General features: G+C 38.5%; 1 protein-coding gene across 1 annotated transcript in view; it reads right to left on the bottom strand.

Annotated features, from left to right (window-relative positions):
* The window catches only part of LOC150085835 (nitric oxide synthase, inducible-like), a 116,325-nt gene extending 96,484 nt beyond the window's left edge, over nt 1-19,841 (bottom strand). The window contains exon 1 of the mRNA XM_090374712.1: nt 19,729-19,841. Coding sequence (XP_090230838.1) covers nt 19,729-19,841 — 113 coding nt within the window. The remainder of the gene's footprint in view (nt 1-19,728) is intronic.
* Nucleotides 19,842-20,369: the final 528 nt, after the last annotated feature.

Genomic DNA, 20,369 nt, shown 5'->3' with positions numbered 1-20,369 from the left:
TTTTCATTCAAACACCCACTACTAACGTAGAAGAATAAGGCATTTTAATGAGACTGGTTATTTTGAAACGACATATCTGAATATATTAAAAAGGAAACTTGTAACTTATTGCAACGTGTCGCAATTACTTTTGCCGCATCTTATTCATTTCTAGGTTTCTTCCCAACGCAGAGAGAGAGAGAGAGAGAGCGGATTTTATTTTGAAAGCGAAGCTAACTTTGATACCAAGTCTCGTACAAAATAAAGCTTATATACTATGTATGGTTTAATCGACATATGATTTTTTTTTTCACTTCATTAGTCTGTCTGACTCAGAAGTACGTTTAGAGTTCTCTATATGTGAAATGTTGAGCCCTCATGACCCTTACTTGTCCTCTTGATTGCAGCTCAACCACGCTCTGAATCATTCATTCTTTTTGAGGGTAAGCAGCCACTTTCCGCCCAAGTCATAAGGTAACTAGTTATTCTAAACTTTCTGCTCAATCATGATATGTTCTGTACTTCTCTGGATAGTAGGACTGAACAGAACGTAAGTATCTAAATCTTAAACAATTGGATATACTGTATACAGCAGTTAATAAATTAAGCAGGACTGAGCACTATATAATTGGTGAATATAATTCTTAAGGACTCTGGAAGTACTGAAATCAATTTATGATGGATTGGTGTTGGCATGAGACCGAAGCAGAATCACTTAATTTCTTAAGAACTCTTCCAGTCTTTGGCGGGATGCGAGCCCAGACTTTTCCAAACCAGTTACGAAGCTACTGTACTGCAAGGAGAACCCTCCTGTTGCTCTATATGTCCACTCTACCATATATCCAGGGGACTATATCCCCCATAATCAAAATATGTTTTGCTAACCCATGATGATTAAAGCTTAATTTTCTGGAACACTACTTTGGTCCTCTGCTTGAGAAAATCGTGGATATATAGATTCGAGTGGAACTTTATTAGTAGTACTGTATTTAGTTAAAATACAATGTTAGTAGTACTGTATTTAGTTAAAGAAGTCATACAATGTTAGTACAAATCTTTGTATTTTACATACAAACTTTATGCATAATACGAAGTTTTCATAACACATTCACGCGTAAGTCTTGAGGGCTTTACCATGTTTACTCGTAAGTGGAATTTTGTACCTATTAAACTTTGAGCTCTGTTTATTTTACAGTATTTTTCTTAATCTCGGAAATGCGTAAGGTCAACGTTTATCAAATAAGCATTATTGTGTTAGATGTTCGATTACGGAGGAGGAGGGTCATTATACTTCCTCGGAAGATCGACGACAAGAACTCTGCGCTAAGACTTTGTCTTATGTCCATCTTAGAGACAAACACGTTATCTGTGGTTCGGCCTAAGTTGCTGATATCTTTTTTAATTTATATAGCATCAACTGAACAGGTGAATCCGTTATACATTTAAAAATGCTATACAGTTTCAAAAAATATAACGCATATTGAACCGTGGATAACGGTATTTGTCTAAGTTGGACACGACCGATCGAACTAAGTGAGTACTTAGCTTCAATCTTCACAAAGAGAAGAATATTTCCCGTGATAGAATATCGAACGCAGTAGAACATACCACTTTAGGTGTCATATTCTGCGTTGAATATCCTCCTGCCATCCATCATTTCTGATCGGAGTTCTGCAAGATCTAGTTCAACTTGCTTTACGGAAGACTAGCCTCTCTCTGGATGAATGCAATAGTATTTCTCCACCACCCACAAATATATACAGGCTTTTCCCAGAAGCACAGATTACTTAACATCCAGTCATTCAGTCAAACTGCCTTTTGCCCTCGGTATTTTTAAATAGTAAGTAAATATCTCATTTATATTCTATACGGCTATACATGATGCGGTACATTTGATAGCCACGTGTCCCCCCCACCTACTCGAAGTTGGTCGATTTACATAGGCGGTGTTAATACATAACCTCTGCACGTAATTTCGACATTGATTTAACGACTACGGTTCATGCACTGTTTGCAGGATACCCGTTTGACTGAGGTTCGCTGCTGCATAACTTTGTTTACGTTCTGGTCATGTAGTTCCATAGCCAGTGTGGGCAATAAATTGGCGGGCGACTCTACAAAGTCGTAGTGCAGAGTGGGGGAGCAGAGGGTTTAATTCTCCACGGATGAGCAGAAAAGTTTAAGACTACAGAAAATGATTTTGCTTAATTATTTGAATCACGCGACTTTGTCTCCCTCTTAGACAGTGTTCCAGCAACACTAGTTTTCAAGAAAGTATCAAAACGGAACCATTAGTCGTTTCGCCTTTAGAAAACTCCTAATGATTTAATTTATTTCGTACACAGAACTTGCAGGCATTTCCAGAATTCCAATTGTGCTAGTTGCTATAGGATTCACGAACTAGAATCCTGGTGGGAGACGGGGTGAGGGTTCGAAACTTTGCCCTCTCAAATATCAGTACTTTTATCCAACGAACATTAAGTATCTAGATATTAATGCATTCATTTAAAAAGGATTTTTTTCGCATAAAAATTCTCACATTTTCTATACTTTTAAAACAATTCCGTTTCAGCTTCAAAGTGAGGAACGATGAGAAAGTAACTCAACTCACCTCTCGGTTACGCTGGGAGTGTTTTATGTTTAGCGCTCACTATCCGTCTTGGTGGCTCATTGCACTGAACAACAAATTTTGGGTCATATCTTGTTACGGGCATGAAAGTAGTTTATTTTATAGATTTTGGGGTGCTAAACACCGAAATGATGCATAAATGGCACTTTGGCTCTTGTTTTCGAAAAAAAGTAGTCTTTCATATTTATACAGGTTTTTTTTATTTTATTATTATTTTTTTTTATTTGGCAGTAGATGCAGCTTCGAACATACCTGTATCAAACGCCCGACCCTTTCGCTTGTATTCAGCTTTGGGAGCATCCCTTTTCACCATCCAACAATAATCGGCTAACATGGCTGCACCCCATTTGCTTTTGTACCTTTGTTCCTTCGCTGCGATGTCTTGATGGAAGAGGCTCACCACGTTCGTTGCTGACGGCACCACAGTTTGGCTGGAAGAAATCCAGGTATGAGTGCAAGAAGAGACATGTTGCATCCCAGTTTTTAGCAAGAAGTAACGAGATCTTCCACCAGCTGCCTGTAGTTGCCGGCTTTAACATTTCCTAAGAAACATTTCGAAAGGCTTTCCACGCTGATTTCTCGCTATCACTAAGGGCACATTCGAATTTTCGTCTTTGAAAAGTTGCCTTATTTGTGGACCAATGAAGACGCCTGCCTTAGTACTGATAAGATTAAGTCTCTGTACTAATTTAGGCTGTAATTTTTTCTTATTAACAGGACACGGATTGGCTTTAAGATTGTATCAATTGGGGTTAAGAGATTGTGGTTCGTGAGAATGTGGAGAACTTGAGCCATCTAAGCATGTGATGTCAGAGTGTATTAATTATGTAGATCTGAGATCAGAACTTGAAAGATCCATTAGCGTCTTGGAGAGAGAGAGAGAGAGAGAGACACTCTCTGTTATCAGATATTTATTTAAAGTATACCCAGTAAAATAAAATAAAATAAAATAAAATAAAATAAAATACTCTCTGTACTCTCTCAATGTACTCTCTGTTATGTTCACTGATAAAAGACTTTTTGCTAATTTTAATAAATATGTAAGCGAAGTGTTTCTGAGACGAAGGAGATTGAATATAGATAGTAGAGGCGCGCCTCTACTATCTATATTCAATGGCAGGGATAGTAACTCGCATGATTGAGATCAGTGGAGTGCGATGTCGATTTCTCATGCGAGGCTAAGTGGCCAAAACGATTAACATTGTTGTTTTAAGTTTAAAATTGCTTTTATATTAAATTGAAATTAATTTGAATTCTAAAAGACTCCGAAATTATTCCCATTGTGAACTAGCCATGGATAGGCTTCGGGTCTAGGGAATCGCAGCTCAAATGGAGGTTAAAAATGGTCTTGGAAATTTCTCTTGCAAGTATGTGAATACAGGACCGTTCACTTCCAAAGCCTTAATAAAATTTTTCACGAGCCCCAGATTGATGTGCAGTGGTGGAAGCAAAACTTTATTTGGATCTACCAAAGATTCAAATGCTACGTTCTTCATTCCAGATGTTCTCGTAGTGCATATCCTTGGCACGACTATCCCACTCGTAGAGAAAGCAACAATACTTAGTGTAATCCTTTCGTAGTCCTAATAAAATGGCAATTACCTTTAAATCACCACATATCTGCCACTCATACGTCTGATATTATACACCTAAGAGGATGTTCTCCATATTTGCGTATGCATTTTTTGTGAGCCGCATACACAAGAGGTATTGAAGGCAGCATATTTTCATTGTGTAATAATGTGTAACAGCCTTAAGACTAACCCGAGAAGTGCCTATAAATACTCGCCATTCTTCGGGAACGTGCTTCATATTCATTGCTGCCATTAGACCATCAACATCGTTACAAACAGTGAATTCACTTTCTGTTTGATAGAATTTATCATAATCCTTATTTCGAATACGAAATGTTGTCACTTTCACAGAATGATCTAGAAGATTCCACTGTTGTAGCCTCGAGGCCAAAAGCTCAGCCTTATTCTTCGGCAGTTCGAGATCCCTGATGAGGTCACTTTCTGTGATCTTATGTGGTTCAGAAGGATAAAGGTTTGGACAAAATGGTGGATCCCTTGACGTAGACGGCTGATGTACTTCGTGTATATCAAGTTGATGTTCATCAGTGTCTTCATCAGAGTGTACGGAAAAACGGTCGGGTGGTTCAGGAATTGGTAGTACTTCACCACGAGGCACGGGACGAATTGCAGATGGTATATTTGGGTACATCGCTGTCCACTTTTTTTCATTGTCATCCCTTTTCTAATAGGAGGCACCATACTGAAATAAGTCTGTGACGTGATTTATTGGCTCCCTCCATAGCATGGGCACTGCGAAAAGCATAAAACCTCTCTTTCGATTCATCCACTCATTAAATTTTGACGAATAGGTAGTGCAGCCCAGTTCTTGTCCTGGTCGCCTACCTTACACCCAAAGTACAAGAAGTAGGCTTTTTCATGGCTCGAGTTAAGGGACGCTTTCTTGAAGCTAATGTGACTTCTCCAACATACGTAACAGAAGTCATCCGGACTATTCACACAATTAAGGGCATATTCATCTTACACAACACAAATACTGCGCAAAAAGCAGGAATCCCCCAAGAGAACAACCGTTAACTGAGAACAAATCACCCATTATCTAACCGTATTTGAGGATCACTGCAACAGAGTTGAAGATTCATTTGAAGGGACGACAACATCACGTGATAAGAGTGAGGCGACCGTTGTCGATCACATGATAAAAGTGTGGTGGTACTGAAACTGCTGCCGAGAGCTGTAGTTGATAACGTGGAGTAACTCGATAATATGGGACCGCAACTGTAATTCGAAAACAAGAGCCAATCGACAAATTTTAATGTGATTTTCGTGTTCAGCAGCATAAAATTAGTCAAAATTGGGTGTTTTTGTAACATTTTGCCTGTTGACCAGTGTAATCGATAGCACTGCCGAAACAAGGGCGGAGAAGACGGTGCAGAAAATTCAGAAACGTAACATCTACAGTGTGGTGCTCAAAACAAAACAATTGCATCACTTGCAAAATTCGTCGAATTTTTCTGCAATTTTGGAATATATCATATGTTTGTAATAGCATTACCCTATTGTATCATCCATCTCTAGCAAGCTCTCTAAGATGACGTCAGGTGCTATACATGATTGTATCACTTTAGCGGTAGTAAAATACAGTGCGTATGCTACGAGCCAAGTATTCTGAGCTATTGCAATGGCTAAGTTTTCATAATAAAGACCAGGAAGGACATTCTCCTGCGTTGAATGCAGAGAGACATTCTACGCATGAAAAAGCTAAAAGAATTCACTCTAATCAGTCCAACTATGGTACGTTTATTACGAAAATTATGGAGAATTGGCAGTTTGAATAGAAAGTAAAGAAGTGTTTATTCACGAATATCTTCTGGTCCTCTTCTGTGTCCGAAACAGAAGGTCCTCATCAACAGATCTCAAAACAACAAGGGATGCAGAACAGAGGATGCAGCTGTAAAGGCAAGAAAAGCTGTAAATATTCCAAACACTTCCTAGTTCATTTGACAAATATACGTGGTCTCAGTTCTAATCTCAATGATGTCCATTTTCACATGCAGTCTGCCAAACCCCAAGTACTTTTTCTGATAGAATCTCAGTTATCGGTTGATTCAACTACTGCTAATCTCAGATGCCCAAATTATTCGCTATATGATTCCTTTCGCCTCAAAGGTGATACTTATGCATATGTCCGTTCCGATATTCCCTGTCAGAGACTTGGTAATTTGGAATCCCCTCTTTTCGATTTTCTCTGGCTTAAAATCTCTCTACCTCATCCTGTCAATTTCATTTGTTGTCCCTACAGTTCTCTCAACTCCACTAATCACTTGGAACTCTTTGACTTACTCTCTTTGCAACTTGATTTTCTCTAGTCCAACTTTCCTAACAGTGAGGTAATTTTCCTTGGTGATTTTAATGTTCACAACTCCAGCTGGCTTCCGTTTTCTAGTCACACAGACCCAGGTGGTCGAGATGCTGAGACTTCTGCAATTACTAATGACCTCGCGCAGATTTATTTACCTACCAGAATACCGGACAATCCTAACTACACAGCCAAAGCGCTTGATCTCTTTCTCACAAACAACCCTTCTAAGTACACAGTCGAAGTGTGAGTGGCGTTTAGGCACTTCAGATCACAGCTTGGTGATTGTCTCTTCTCCAATGGAGCCTTTATCTCAGGGCTGTTCCCAACCTCGTGTTGTTTGGCATTACAAGAATACAAATTGAATAACCTGCGAGATTTCTTTTTCTTGGTCGGATTACTCTTTCAAAACTTCTGATGTCACCGTTTGCTCAGATCGTGAAATTATTCTTGTAGTTATGGAATACTTTTTTTTTCACACTCCACTTTAAAATCTCGTCCTTTATCTAAACCTTGATTTTCCAATAAATGTGCTAAGGCTGTTCGAGAGATGAATGTTGCATATCATGATTGGCTTGTTTCCAATTCTTCACTTTCATTTTTCGCCTACACCAAAGCTCGCAACAATTGTAAAGCAGTTATTAATCAATTCAAACTAGATTTTGAACAGGCTAAGAGTAGAAAACCTGCTTTCGTCTGAAAACTTGCCCTAATGGTAGCCGAGCATTCTGTTCTCTTGCCAAAGCTATTGACCGCAACTTTTGCCCATCTCTGCTCCCACCTCTGTCAAAACCAGATGGTTCTGTTGTCACTTCAGCCAAGGATGAAGCTGGCTTGCTAGCATCCCATTTTTTTTCCAACTCGTGTATTAATGATCTTAGTAAAACACCTCCCACCATTCCTAGCATGCTCCATTCAATACCTCCTGTGGTCTTCCGTCTAAAGGATTTTGACGAATCTTGAAGCTAAGAAAGCTCCAGGTCCGGATGGCATTTTTCCACTTGTGCTCAAAACCTGTGCTCCTGAACTTACTTCTGTTCTTTTCCGCCTTTTTTTCACTTTCTTATTCTAAAGGTGTTTTTCCTTCTGCTTGAAATTTGCTCATATCCAGCGAGTTCCTAAAAAAGGGGACAAATCCCTCCCATCCGGTTATCGTCCCATTGCAATTACTTCTACTCTTTCTAAAGTAATGGAGAAATCAATTAACTGCCAACTCTTAAACTACCTAGAAACCTTCCATCTGATCAATGATCGCCAGTATGAATTCCGTCAGTGTCGATCCACTGCTGATATTCTGGCTTATGTTACCCATTTATGGACTAATTCAATGGAAACATTTGGTGAAACACAAACAGTTGCTCTTGACATCTCAAAGGCTTTTGATCGTGTTTGGCATAAAGGTCTTCTAAACAAGCTTCCATCTTATGGTTTGCCAACTGTTTTTTTTTTAATTGGTTATCCAGTTTTCTCTCTGATCGCTCACTGAGGTGAGCGATCAGAGAGAAAATGGTAATGGTAGATGGCTCTCTGTCTTATAACTTCTCCACTAATGCTGTTGTCCCCCAAGGTTCAGTTCTTTCCCGCACACTTTTCCTCTTATATATTAATGACCTTCTTCCATTGACTGGAAATCCTATCCATAGTTTTGCCGATGACAGCACATTGCATTCCAGTTTCCATTTTGAGAAACCTTGCCCTGCACAATCAGCTTCAACTTCTCGAATATCCGCTACCAATTCCTTAAATTTCTTCTGCAAAGATACTTAGTTGGTTTCAATCCTAAAACGCAGTCTTGTCTTATATCTCTCAAAAAGGATTCTTCTGCTCCTATGCTTATCTTTGGTGACACTCCGATTTGTAGGCAAAATGATATATCTCTATTGGGGATTACCCTGACTTCTAATCTCTCTTGGCACAAGCACATTACAAATATTGCTTCCTCTGCATCTAAAAAATTTGGTTTTCTTTTTCGCTCTCGGCGTTACCTTTCTTCCAAACAGCTGTTCACTCTGTACAAACCGCAAATCCGCCCTACCATGGAATATTGTTTCCGCATCTGGGGTGGTGCCCCCAAAACCTCTCTCAGGCTTCTTGATTCCATTCAGAAGAGGGCAGTTAGGTTAATTAATGACTCCTCTCTAACAGAGTCTCTCCACTCGCTGTCTCATAGACGTACTGTTTTTGCTGCATGCCTCTTCTACAGATACTTCCATGGGCACTGTTCTTCTGAATCGGCTTCTATATTTAATTTCCGCTCTCTCTTCAAAACAGTCCGAACACGTACCACCACCAGCCAACATCCGTTTACTGTCCAACTTCAAACTCACAGAACCAACTTTTCATCTTCCTCGTTTATTCATTCAACTGCCGTTTTCTGGAACAACCTTCCTTCATACGTCTTTCCTGAAAATTACAGTGTACAGAAGTTCAAGTCCAATGTCAACAAATATCTTCTTTCGTCTTCTCAACCTCCAACCCAAGCACGGTACTAAGTACTACAGGTTTCAATAATAATAAAAAAAAAAAAAAAAACGTTTTACTACAGTACGTAGACTCCTTAAATGAAAGCCCGGCGTCTAAAGTGGGCAAAAGAGCATGCTAGTTGGCCTGGGGATCAGTGACAATGTGTTATTTTCTCTGATGAATCAAAATTTAACTTGCACGGTTCGGACGGCCACCAGACTCTTAGATGAAGAGAATTTCTTCCTCACGTTATCATCTCCACAGTGAAATGTTCTGCATCTCAAATGAAACCGGTCAATGTTTCACATAGAGGAGTTAGTCGTCTTCAATTTGTGAAGGGCACAGTGAATGCTGAGGTGTATAGGGAGCAGAGGACGACTCTGCTCCATATCATACAGCCAAAACTAAGTACTACTTCATGAAATTAGCGAAAGTTAAGTTTTTGAAACGTCTTACTCTTGCTTAAATAAATGTAATTTATTTGGTTGTCTTTACTGGTCTTCCAGTAAAGACAACCAAACAGGTGCGAAAGTGGTTGAAGGATAAATCAATTCGCACAATAACATGGCCTGGGAACAGTCCAGACCTTCATCCAATTGAGAGTTGTTGGAACAAAATAAGTGTTTAAGTAATACAAAAGAAACCAAAAACAACAAGAGAGCTGCAGGAGATATTAATCCGTGTTTTGTGCCATGAGATTTCCCAGAAATACAGTCAGAACCTTATCTAGTTGATGCCACGACGATATGCAGCAATAGGGGTGGGCCAACGAACTATTAGTACGTATTTTGTTGTGTTTTTTGGTTATATAGCTGTCTATCATCCTAGTATGAACAAAGAAATAAAAAAAATCACTTTTCATAGAAATTTTGTTATTATAAGAAACATAAGTAACATGCTGTTATTTTGGAGACAAGTATCAATTTCATTGTATATTTACCCATAAGGCATAAAAGTAAAATTTTCTACAATTACTGCGCTAATCTGTATAAAGAAAGTAATAAATAAATAGTGGTTTGAAGTAGCCAAATGCCTTTATATGTCTTAACGGAAAATTGTAACTTCCTTTTCGTTAATTCGTGCTTTATGCGGAAATAATGGATCCCATATCTGGAAGTAATGCTTCCTGGATATGGGAACAGCGGGACTGGTTAGAGAACGTCATACCATGTCGTTTGGCACGTGTTTATTCGAATAATATAGAAATCGCTGTCTTGATCCTTGTGTATAAAGTATGACTTCTATTGAGTATATTATAAAAGCTTTCCAAACATTGCAAACCATATTTCCAAACCATATCATAACTCTTCAGAGCCGAGTGGACAGCGTGTGGTTGCATTAGTACACGTGTTTTGGTTCCAGCTAGCGTGATTACTGAATACTGTGCTGTTTCTTTTATTCTGTCTATCTTTGTGAATTTCTCCGACCGTGTGGGCGTCCCCGAATATAAACAGAAAATTTATTTGAACCGATGAGAGCAAAAGCAACACAAGTCACGTATTTGAAATTTTACTGAAAGTCATAAAACTGGTTTTTCTTTGAGGTAACCATTAAAAACTTTTTTTCTGTTTCCATTAATACATAGTAACTTTTAAAACACAATGAAATACATTTTTAAAGTGTCGGTAGTTCTATTTTTAAAGTTTAAGTGAAAAGACCGGCTCATGTTTCTGCACTAAAGTGAAGTCAGCTGTTATATTTTCAACTCGAGAATTTAAAAAAAAATCAAGTGGAAAAATATGAAGAAAACGAATTTTATTTTTTGATACAATGTGGAATTACGGTAGTCTTGTATTCATAAAACCTTGAATGGTTTTAATAAACTTCGTTTTCAACACCTTTTATAAAATTCTTTGTATTCATCGTCAACATGAGCTGACAGGCGTTTTCAAGTCCCTATACATTTCCCTATAGGGACTTTCCGGCAGGATATGCTTAGTTTCTTGGTAAGCTGATGAGGTTGTAGTTACCTGACTTAAGAGCTGTAAGAAATCAGCCCGTCTATATTCCCATGGGCTCAAATAATACTTCAGTAGTGAGTCAAAGAGTCATGAGTCAAAACAATATAACCATAAATGCCTCGTATAAAACACAAACTGTACAGGGATACGTGGCAAAGCAAATTCCTACAGCGCCTTCTCTTATGGCATAGATAAGAAATTTGTTTTATCGTTGAATAAAACGTTTTCGCACATCTTTTATGAATTATTAATTCAGCTGCAGCTACTCGTTTTGCTCCAACCCCTAGACTTTAATTTGACCGATAATTCCTCTTATTTGATATTAATGGAAACTTGTATCAAAGTGAAACTTATTAAATCTCAATAATTTGTTGTTTTTCAGCAAAATCGAAACTAGTGAAAAGGCCAATGCGATACAGACATTCCAGACCGCATAAGCTTCAACGATTTTTCCCTTCCAGTTTATGTTGCATGCTCTAACTTTTGAATTATGGATTTTGTTTCTTTTGTGATTCTCTAATCACTGAATTAGTTATTACGGTTTTTATCACTCGACATCGTAATAAATGAAAAACACAAAGTTAAACAAAACTGCTTAGCAAGCATTTCATCTGAAAAACAACTGAACAGGTAGCAAATTGTTATCTGACTAAATGTAAACATTAAAGTGGTGTATTATTGTAAACGGTAATCGCACAACTCTGGCGCACCCAAATGAGTGAGAGCAGAAACATTCGGTCGATGATTCATATTGCTTCTGGACTCATCGCCGAATTCGCCGCTAAATGTTTTAGGGAAGGGTTGTCTGACTGATGTTAATGCGTTTACGAATAAGGAACAACAAAATTAACGATTCGTGGCCTTCCTGATCTCATCGATTCATTCTCTACAGTGATACATAAAAATCCAACTTAGCATCGTAAATGATACGTCTTGCGTATTTATAGAAACACCTCTCGTCGAGAAGACACCAAGAATGCTGTAACAAGACATCCTCTTCAAAGCAACTTAAAAAATCTGGACAGCCTAAGTCGCTTTTTTTCCAGCAAACACAATAGAACTCTTCAACCAACTATGAATTGAACCGGAAAAGCTCTGTAACGAAAAAGCATACAGATTGAAATTCTTTGCAGACTCCTATCGTCTTGTGCAACTGTAGTACACAGCCACTCGGCTCAAAAACTGCATTTAATTTTGATCCATTTTAACCATATATTCTCAGTATTCCAGATGTTAACCTAAGATGCTAAAATAAAATCATAATTACTTATGTATTTCAAAATTCTGCATTCAACCTTTCACAGTGAACGTCCCATGGACTTTGTAACCTTTTTCTCATGGGTCCGCTTCATACCTTAGAATGTAACTCAACCCCTTTTAGCCAATTGCTGTCTCAGGGGTGTCTCCTCAACAGAGATATAATAATAATAAATACGTTGACTCATTTAGGACACGAAGATGAAAATATCAGAGAAAGTCCCGTCTGTCTGTTCCCAATAACTGCAGAAGCACGCGTTCATCGCGTGCTGACAAAATGCAGCACAGCGTTCTTTTTAATATTTTAAAAATAGTCGTCTTTAGAGTTACACCATACTAGATTTACAGGATTATTATTATTTATTTATTTTTATGTCTCTTCTACATCAAACTGCAACAGAGGCTTGAAATAAATGAACTAGTTGGCCTATTTCCAAAATGTAGTGGGTTACTGAGCGGAAAGAATTCACTGTCATCTTTCCATAACTTATTTAATAGATAAACACAGAGTTCATTATTATGAGTGACAACGTCCTAATCAACCTTCTGTTTGAAAGCAACCATGTCCCCACTTCACACGTACAGTTCATACTTTTTATTTCATTTTTTTTTTGTCGTTACGTCAATTTATTTTAGTACCTTTTCTTCTTGTGAGAGGTTATGCAAGAGAGGTTATAGAATATTTATTTCTTTTCTGGAAATAAATATTCTATGCATCGCGCTAATAAATGCTGTAGTGCTCATCGAATATTACCCCCGCTGTCACAATGAAACTGGCTTCAGCCACCCTACATAATCGAATGACATCATACATTCTATTACTATGGTTATACACTTGTTACCAGTATTGTATAGTGTTTCTTGTCAAGCAGAATCGGGGGGGGGGGGTCTCCCCAACTTCGCGTCGTAACAGTGTGACGTAATAAAAACTATAGAGGCCAGATGGTGTGGGTTAGTGAGTGTTTGTGTCCAGATGTTGTTATTATTATTATTATTATCATCTGTTGTTATTATTATTATTATTATCATCTGTTTATTAACTTTAGGTTCACCCCCTGAACAGCCAGTGGACTAGGAGGGTGTACAAATATATATTTTTAAATACAGCGTACAATTTTATACAAATTTTTGATATTTAAAATAATGAAATTGTTTAGAAAATTACATTCACTTAATATCAGTAACTTTAAAATAAAATTGATATTAAATTAATATTACAAATACAGGTTGTCCTATATATTTTTTCTGTCATTACAATTTGCTTTGCTTTATATTTTTGCATTAAATGATTTACATTTCTCATATAAATAAAGCTAGCGTTTTATAGTAATTCTGGTGATTTGGTCAAGATTTCATCGATAATTTTGCTTCTGTATCTTCTATTTTCTCCAAACTTATTTGGATCTATGGAGAAGGTGTTGAAATGTTGAATCGTGTTACACGGGAACATTCCTTTCAGGGAGTCCAGGATAGTGAGCTTCATCCTAAGGGGACGTTGCCCGCTCTGGTGGTTTCTATTACTTGCTTTGGCAAGTGATATAATATCCTCTATCGATGGGGCATCAATCTGATGGGTTAGCAGCTTAGAGAGTGTGGACAGATTTTTTTTGAGATTGTGACGTAATAAAACATTATTATTAGCCGTATGGTGCAAGGAAGCCTCAGACTTCCTTGCACCATACGGCTAATAATAGTAATAAATGTAATGGTGTGTATACACAAATGCGACTGTCGCTGCAGGAGGATGTCTGTCCGTTGTCCTTGCGTTCCATGTGCAACAAAAACCGCTGTTGTCCTGATGTGCGCCACCCTTGGATGTGGCTGATGAAATGTGTATATACTGGAATGCCCGGGTGTTGCTTATACTGTCCCCCAAACCCCCAATCTGGACAAATTGCTGATGCCATATTGGCTATGAAGAGCAATCAGCCATGCCATGCTGATTGCTCTTCATAGCCAGTATGGCGTGCAATGCTGACACTGGTCGGAGCTGGCCTGCATCTGTGGATACTGCAGAATACTCTGCTGCCGGGCACGTTCCGATCGCGAGTCGTCCCCACATGGTGCACTCTAGCCTCATCACTACCTTCCCCTAATTCACCTCACTTTTCCTCCCCCCCTCAAAAATCATTCGCACGGTGAACGCTACCATCCTAAAATCCTATATGCTTACCTGCCCCCTCCGTCCAGAGCGCCTCTATCCCCTTTCTTCCTATTCATGGTGGACGCCTCTCTAACGTCCACCCACCCCTCTTTACTTAATCTTTACTGTCATTAAAAGCTGTCTTCCCCGCCCCGATTGCTCAGACTCCAGAAAATAAATTTTCTTGGGATGGGAAACAAAATGACCCCAGGATTCTATATCTGTGTTTACCAACCGCTCCTCCTATTCCCCTACTTCACCTTTCGCCTGGTGGACATCTCTATCCCCTATTCACCCTTGTTTTTATCTGTTCCCTCTCCCCAATACTATCACGCTACGCTCTATTTCAACAAAAAAGCTGAGTTTTTTTGTTTTTTCCTGCCATCCCTGCTAAGCTCAGGCAACGCTAGGGTTCGTCCCGTCAGAGCTCCTCTCCACTCCTCGGCCCACCTCCCCGTGGTCTGGACGGAAACTAGGGGTCGGTGGTGTTCCACGGGTTCCTAGGCAAGGTGGCTGGCCTGCATCTGTGAACAACAGACCAACATAGTGTTTCTTGTCAAGCAGAATCGGGGGGGGGGTCTCCCCAACTCCGCGTCGTAACATTGTGACATAATAAAACAGAACAACAGAGCTCAACTGGACGTTATTTTTTTTTTTTTTTTTATATTAAATCTGCTTATGATACTGTGTCAATTCCTACCCTTTTATACATCCTAAAAGAATATTTCAAGGCATCAAACCAAATAGTCAGCATTCTGGAGTCTTTACTACACCGAGAGAGCTAATTATAGAAAATGGATCTCACCAAAAAACTATTTATGCAACGAGGGGGTGCCTCAGGGTGGGGTGACGTCAGTCACCCTTTTTGCAGTTCTTCTTGAACCATTCCTTGCTGCACATCCAAATTTCTGCTCCTTCGCCGATGATTTAAATTTTTTTATTATTTCAAAAGATCCCAAACAGATTCAAGAAATTAATAATCAAACCTCCAATCAAATTCAACAATTAATAGATTATTTACAGCTAGCTGGACTCCAACTAAACAATGCGAAGTCAGCCCACATGACAATTACGAAGAGGAAGTTCAGGAATGACATACGAGTTAATGGTGAGACGATTCCAAAAGTATCATCGCATACTGACCTAGGGTTAACGTGGGATGAAGATTTAAATTTCAAAGATCACTTCCTGAAGACAAAGAAGAGGACCTATGCTGCATTCTGGGCTATCCGCTAGGAGCTCGTAGGCTGCCACAACATCAGTCTACATTGTCAATACATTGATCGGTGTCTCACTCCTATACCTTTTATATGCATTTGAAATCTTGTCCTCCGCACCTGCCTCTCTGCGTAACAGATTCTTGGCGATGGAATACTGGATTCTGCGGTGGCTGAACCGTTTAGGAGGGGACCCGTTCACTATCTCCAAATCTATTCTTCTAGTCAATCTAGGCATGATCCCCTGGAAGCTCACTGTTCTCAAAATTCACAAAGGTCACCACAGCTGAGGTGTCCCTCACCCACAGCTGATGTGTTCCATCTGGTCTTCCACACGATAATAAGCTCATTTTAGCATCGAGCTTTCTCTCTTTTAACATTTGTATTTAAGGAGAGTTCTATGTCAAGGATTGCGTGTTGTTATGTTGAGTGTTGGCACCGGGCCCCCTGACTCCCAACCCTGGCCACGAGGAGGCGCGCCTGGGACTGCTTTCTAACTGAAACTCTTACTGTGGCTATTAGGCAAGCCTGGGAGTCCCAAGGAGTAGCAAGAACAATTATAAGGCCACAGAGAATCACGCAAACACACAAAAAACATAATCAACTGAGTTACCTGGTGTACCAGATTCCATCACCATCAAGCAAGTTTTTATTACAATTTTGGGTACAAATGCAGATGCCGAGCGGAGATTCATTGCGTGATAAAATAAATAAATTCTCACGAATAAATGTTCGTACTCCGAGGCGACCATATAAGGTCAGATGAGCTTACAAGGAGACTACAGAAACATTGCCGTATATTGTGACATTGCTCATCTTCGAAGACGTGACGCGAGTAATTCCTTTTTGTTTACGTGTAGTGAAAAGAATCACCCAACCATCCTTGCCAATTCCAGTTGGATGCCGAAGTGCAGCAAGCTGACTGCGATTGAGTACTTGAAGAAACCTTGATGAAGGTGCCCTGAATCGCTGAAATGAACGATTCATACAGTCAAAACTACATTTAGCGAGCGATTCATACGGTGACTGTATGAATCTCTCTAATACTTTCAACCTTTTCACGAACTGCTTTTGTCGAAGTTTCAGTTCATTTAACCTTCATATTTTTTCCTTGTTTTAAAATATTGACAAATATGTGATTTACTATCAAAAGACGTGTAAGAATAAACAGCTTGAAATTAAACTTGAGAGACTTAAATACAATAAAGTTACTGTAATTATGAAGAACAACATCTATGCATACACTGCCCTATCCAAAGTATTCGGACACCGATGGACGATTTTAGAATGAGATGTATGCAAAGCAGGACGAGGCTTAAAAGTGCAGATAATAGCTTACTTCAAATCCAAGCAGAAGGAATCGTAGCAAGGTACTTACGTAGAAGAGAGGCCCAATCGTCGTATGACGTATCATAAACTCTGATGCTAAAGTCTGTTAAGAAGAAAAAAAGAAACCAGATGTGTGACTGTGGCGTTCATGTAGTTGGTGTTGCGTTCTAGTCACTTTGCTACCAGGAAGAAGCAACCACGAGAAGGCGATCTTCGAATAACACACTGCCTAACGAGTTGGACAAGGTTCTTCACCCACTGGAGCTAGTGCATTACCAATAGGTACTAACAAAAGTCTGGGTTTAATCCACCGAGGCCCCATGCCCTCGGTGGCTCAAACCCCCAGGGCACTAGCAAAAATTCCTCTCACCAACGTTTGTTGGTGGCAGTAAAAAAGGAGAGAGGACTGATGGGATTTATAAGTAAAGTAAAATTAACGTCAAATATTTGAAAAGTATTTCCAAATTAACAAGTAGCACAGTTCTGCTGTGCATAAGAAACACACATTAGTAAGTTCAAGAGATCTAATGCATAAGTTGTCCAACAGTGTCCTAAATAAAATCTTACACTCTACGAAAGTGGTATACCCAGTTAACTGTCCAAGAAGGCAACATGTGATGTTCAATAAAAGTCCAGATAAGTAGTGTGCAAAAGAAGGTCCATCGTGACACAGAGAAATAACATCCAAAACCATATTATTCAAAATAATGAAGAAATGCCATAACATGATTATGTATGCAGTTATACAAGATTAATAATAAATTAAGCATAATTAATTAAGTGTACTTAAAAAATAGATATTTCACATTTAGGAATGTTGACTGTTTAACTAGTCAAAGCTAGAAATTGTATGGTACGAATGAGAAGCCGTTACATAAGATTTCCCTAACGGGACATGCGATTTTTTTTTTTTTTTTTTTTGCGTTCATTGCTAATACTAGACAAACAGCTTCTGGAGGTGAAAAGATGAGGTTGATAATTTACGTATTCCAGACTTCTTTGGAAAACGTTACCTTGCAAATCCATATACAACTGTCTAGTAGTGAATCCACAGTCCTCAGGAAGCTATACAACATGGGTTTATGGCAGAACCACTGTTTACAAGCCCCATAGCAACGATCGTCCAATGTCATTTAGAGTGGTGCCTTGTCGTTGTTCTTAGACCATGAAACAGCAGATACAGGTCCCGCGGAGCAAAAAATCGCATTATAGTCTTCAGATCAGACGATCGAGTGTGGAAAATGCTTTGGAAGGGGGAGTCATCTACCACGTGTGCTGTGCCTGTAAAAAAATTCTGAGGTAGCAACGTCATGGTATACGCTGCTTTAGACTCAGTGTTGGTTGTAGTGCCAATAACCATCATTGATGAATCGTACATTGACATCTCTGAAAATTCCGTGGTTCTCTCATACCACGGAATTCTCCAAGGAAATTCCTTGGCAATTTCCTTTGCTTGTTTCCTCCATTCTGGAATGCCGAATACGTCTCATCTTCTATAGGTGAATCTGCACCATTCCTTCTTCACTCTGAAGAAGGGACGGGTACAAATTCTAGTTGTCTGCTATAAAAAACCGGTGGAAAGTGTTCCACAATGGATCGATGCTGTCACTGGGTCCAGAAGGTATGCCCACAGTTTGATTTGTTAATTAAATGACTAAAAGTATCCCGATACAATCACATTTTTCTAAATGTGATCATATCAGGTCAATTTTGGCAAGCTATTTTGTTTAATCCAACTCCTTAATATCATGGCATATTGCACATTTTATCTCGAGGTTTCCGATTTTGGAAATTTTGTATTTTGTATATATTGATGTAATAATTTCAAACTTTCCGAATATTAATGGGGGGGTGGAATGTAAAATACACCTTGATAAATTGTGTTAGGCATAATTATTAAATAACAGAAAAGATTTTGAACTTAACTTCGATAAGATCTATGAACACTTTGTAGAGATTTCCATTTGAGGATTTTTCTGTGTTTTGGACAGGAAATCACAATTTAACCAAGTACAGTATTATCATATATTACATTAGGGTCCCGAAGTTCAATGCTCACCATCACTCTTTTATCTATGTTCAGTGTGCGGACAACTTCTGACAATTCCAGTATTTAAGCTTATTCTTCAATCTTATCTAGCTGATGCATTTGGAGCAGAATCACCTGCTGTACATCCATTCTACTCTTTCACAACTCTTATTTTGTGCATACGACTTCATCTTTCTCTCTGCATTGTCCTTTTTGATACGTTAAATGCAGATTTAAAATAAAAAAAACTATTTTTTATAATATAAATTTTTTTCCACAGGCGTTAAGGCAACAGAACACTGCTGTATCGTGTCTCGCTGGTTCGAACTTTCACATAATCTTTAAGTTAAACAGTGGATACTGGAACTAATCAGAAAAATATTTCAAATTCAAAATAATTAATTTTTGGGCTACAGGTTCGAAATTTTTAATAAATCGACTATTTAAGGAAACAACGAATATTATATGTCAATATTATCACCACTTTATATTTTATGCGTCGATTTCCTTCCTTTTTTCCTTGTATACATTATTTATTATTGGTATGGAAATAAATGTTTATATATATGTATCGGTATATTTTATATATATATGTATATGTCTGTCAGCAGCAGCACTGTCTGATGATGGGTATCGGTAAGATACCTGAAACGTTACCTTAATGTATAGTAGTTTAGGCGAATAGCTTAATAAACTATATTTCATTAACTTTTACATAATTATTTATATAATACAATGTCTGGGCTGCTGTAAACTAGACACTTCGTATTGTAGATCTTTACCAGCCGAAGCCCCTAGCTTGATGGACCTGGACTTCTATACTGTATTACTTGTGAAGAGGAGAAACAATCTTCCACACTTCAATTTCCCTAGGCGACGCGTCTTCGATTAGGTTGCCACCAGTGCTTGGTATGTCACTAGGCGTATTTTCTAATGTTATCATTGCCCCGTAATGTTATTGATATGAAGATGACTAATGGTAAATGCAACCCATGAGTCATCTCTCATATCGGGGACCTTGTCTTTGACTGTTGGTGCAGCTGGACATCGCATGAGGGCATGTTTGACGATAAGACCAATTTTCCTGTTTTATCTTTAAACATTCCTCCCCACCCACCAACGAAAATCTGGCAGCACCTACAATATTTTTGATCCGGGAAGTTTTCGTAAGTGGTGCATATTTTCATGTTCATGTGATGAGAGTGAAACTTTGTTAATCCTTCAGTATGTTTACCGAATCATTTAAATAATAATTATTATTACTTAATAATTATTGTTAAACAAAATATGATATAATTATTCTAAACAAAATGACATTCCAATTTTTCAAGCTTTTTCTCGATAAACAGCTTAATTGTCTGTTCCATTTCTGAAATTCGAAGGCAACTGTACTTTTTAGTATTAGTAGTAGTGGTGGCATGTGATGCAAGAAAACAAGTGTATGTGTGCCCCGAATAACAAGCGATAGTGA

This window comes from Mastigoproctus giganteus, chromosome 5 (genome assembly GCF_048544385.1).
Source record: "Mastigoproctus giganteus isolate SK-2022 chromosome 5, ASM4854438v1, whole genome shotgun sequence".
Classification (NCBI taxonomy): domain Eukaryota; kingdom Metazoa; phylum Arthropoda; class Arachnida; order Uropygi; family Thelyphonidae; genus Mastigoproctus; species Mastigoproctus giganteus.
Note: the sequence above shows the minus strand (reverse complement) of the source record. Positions and strands in the feature narration are given on the sequence as shown.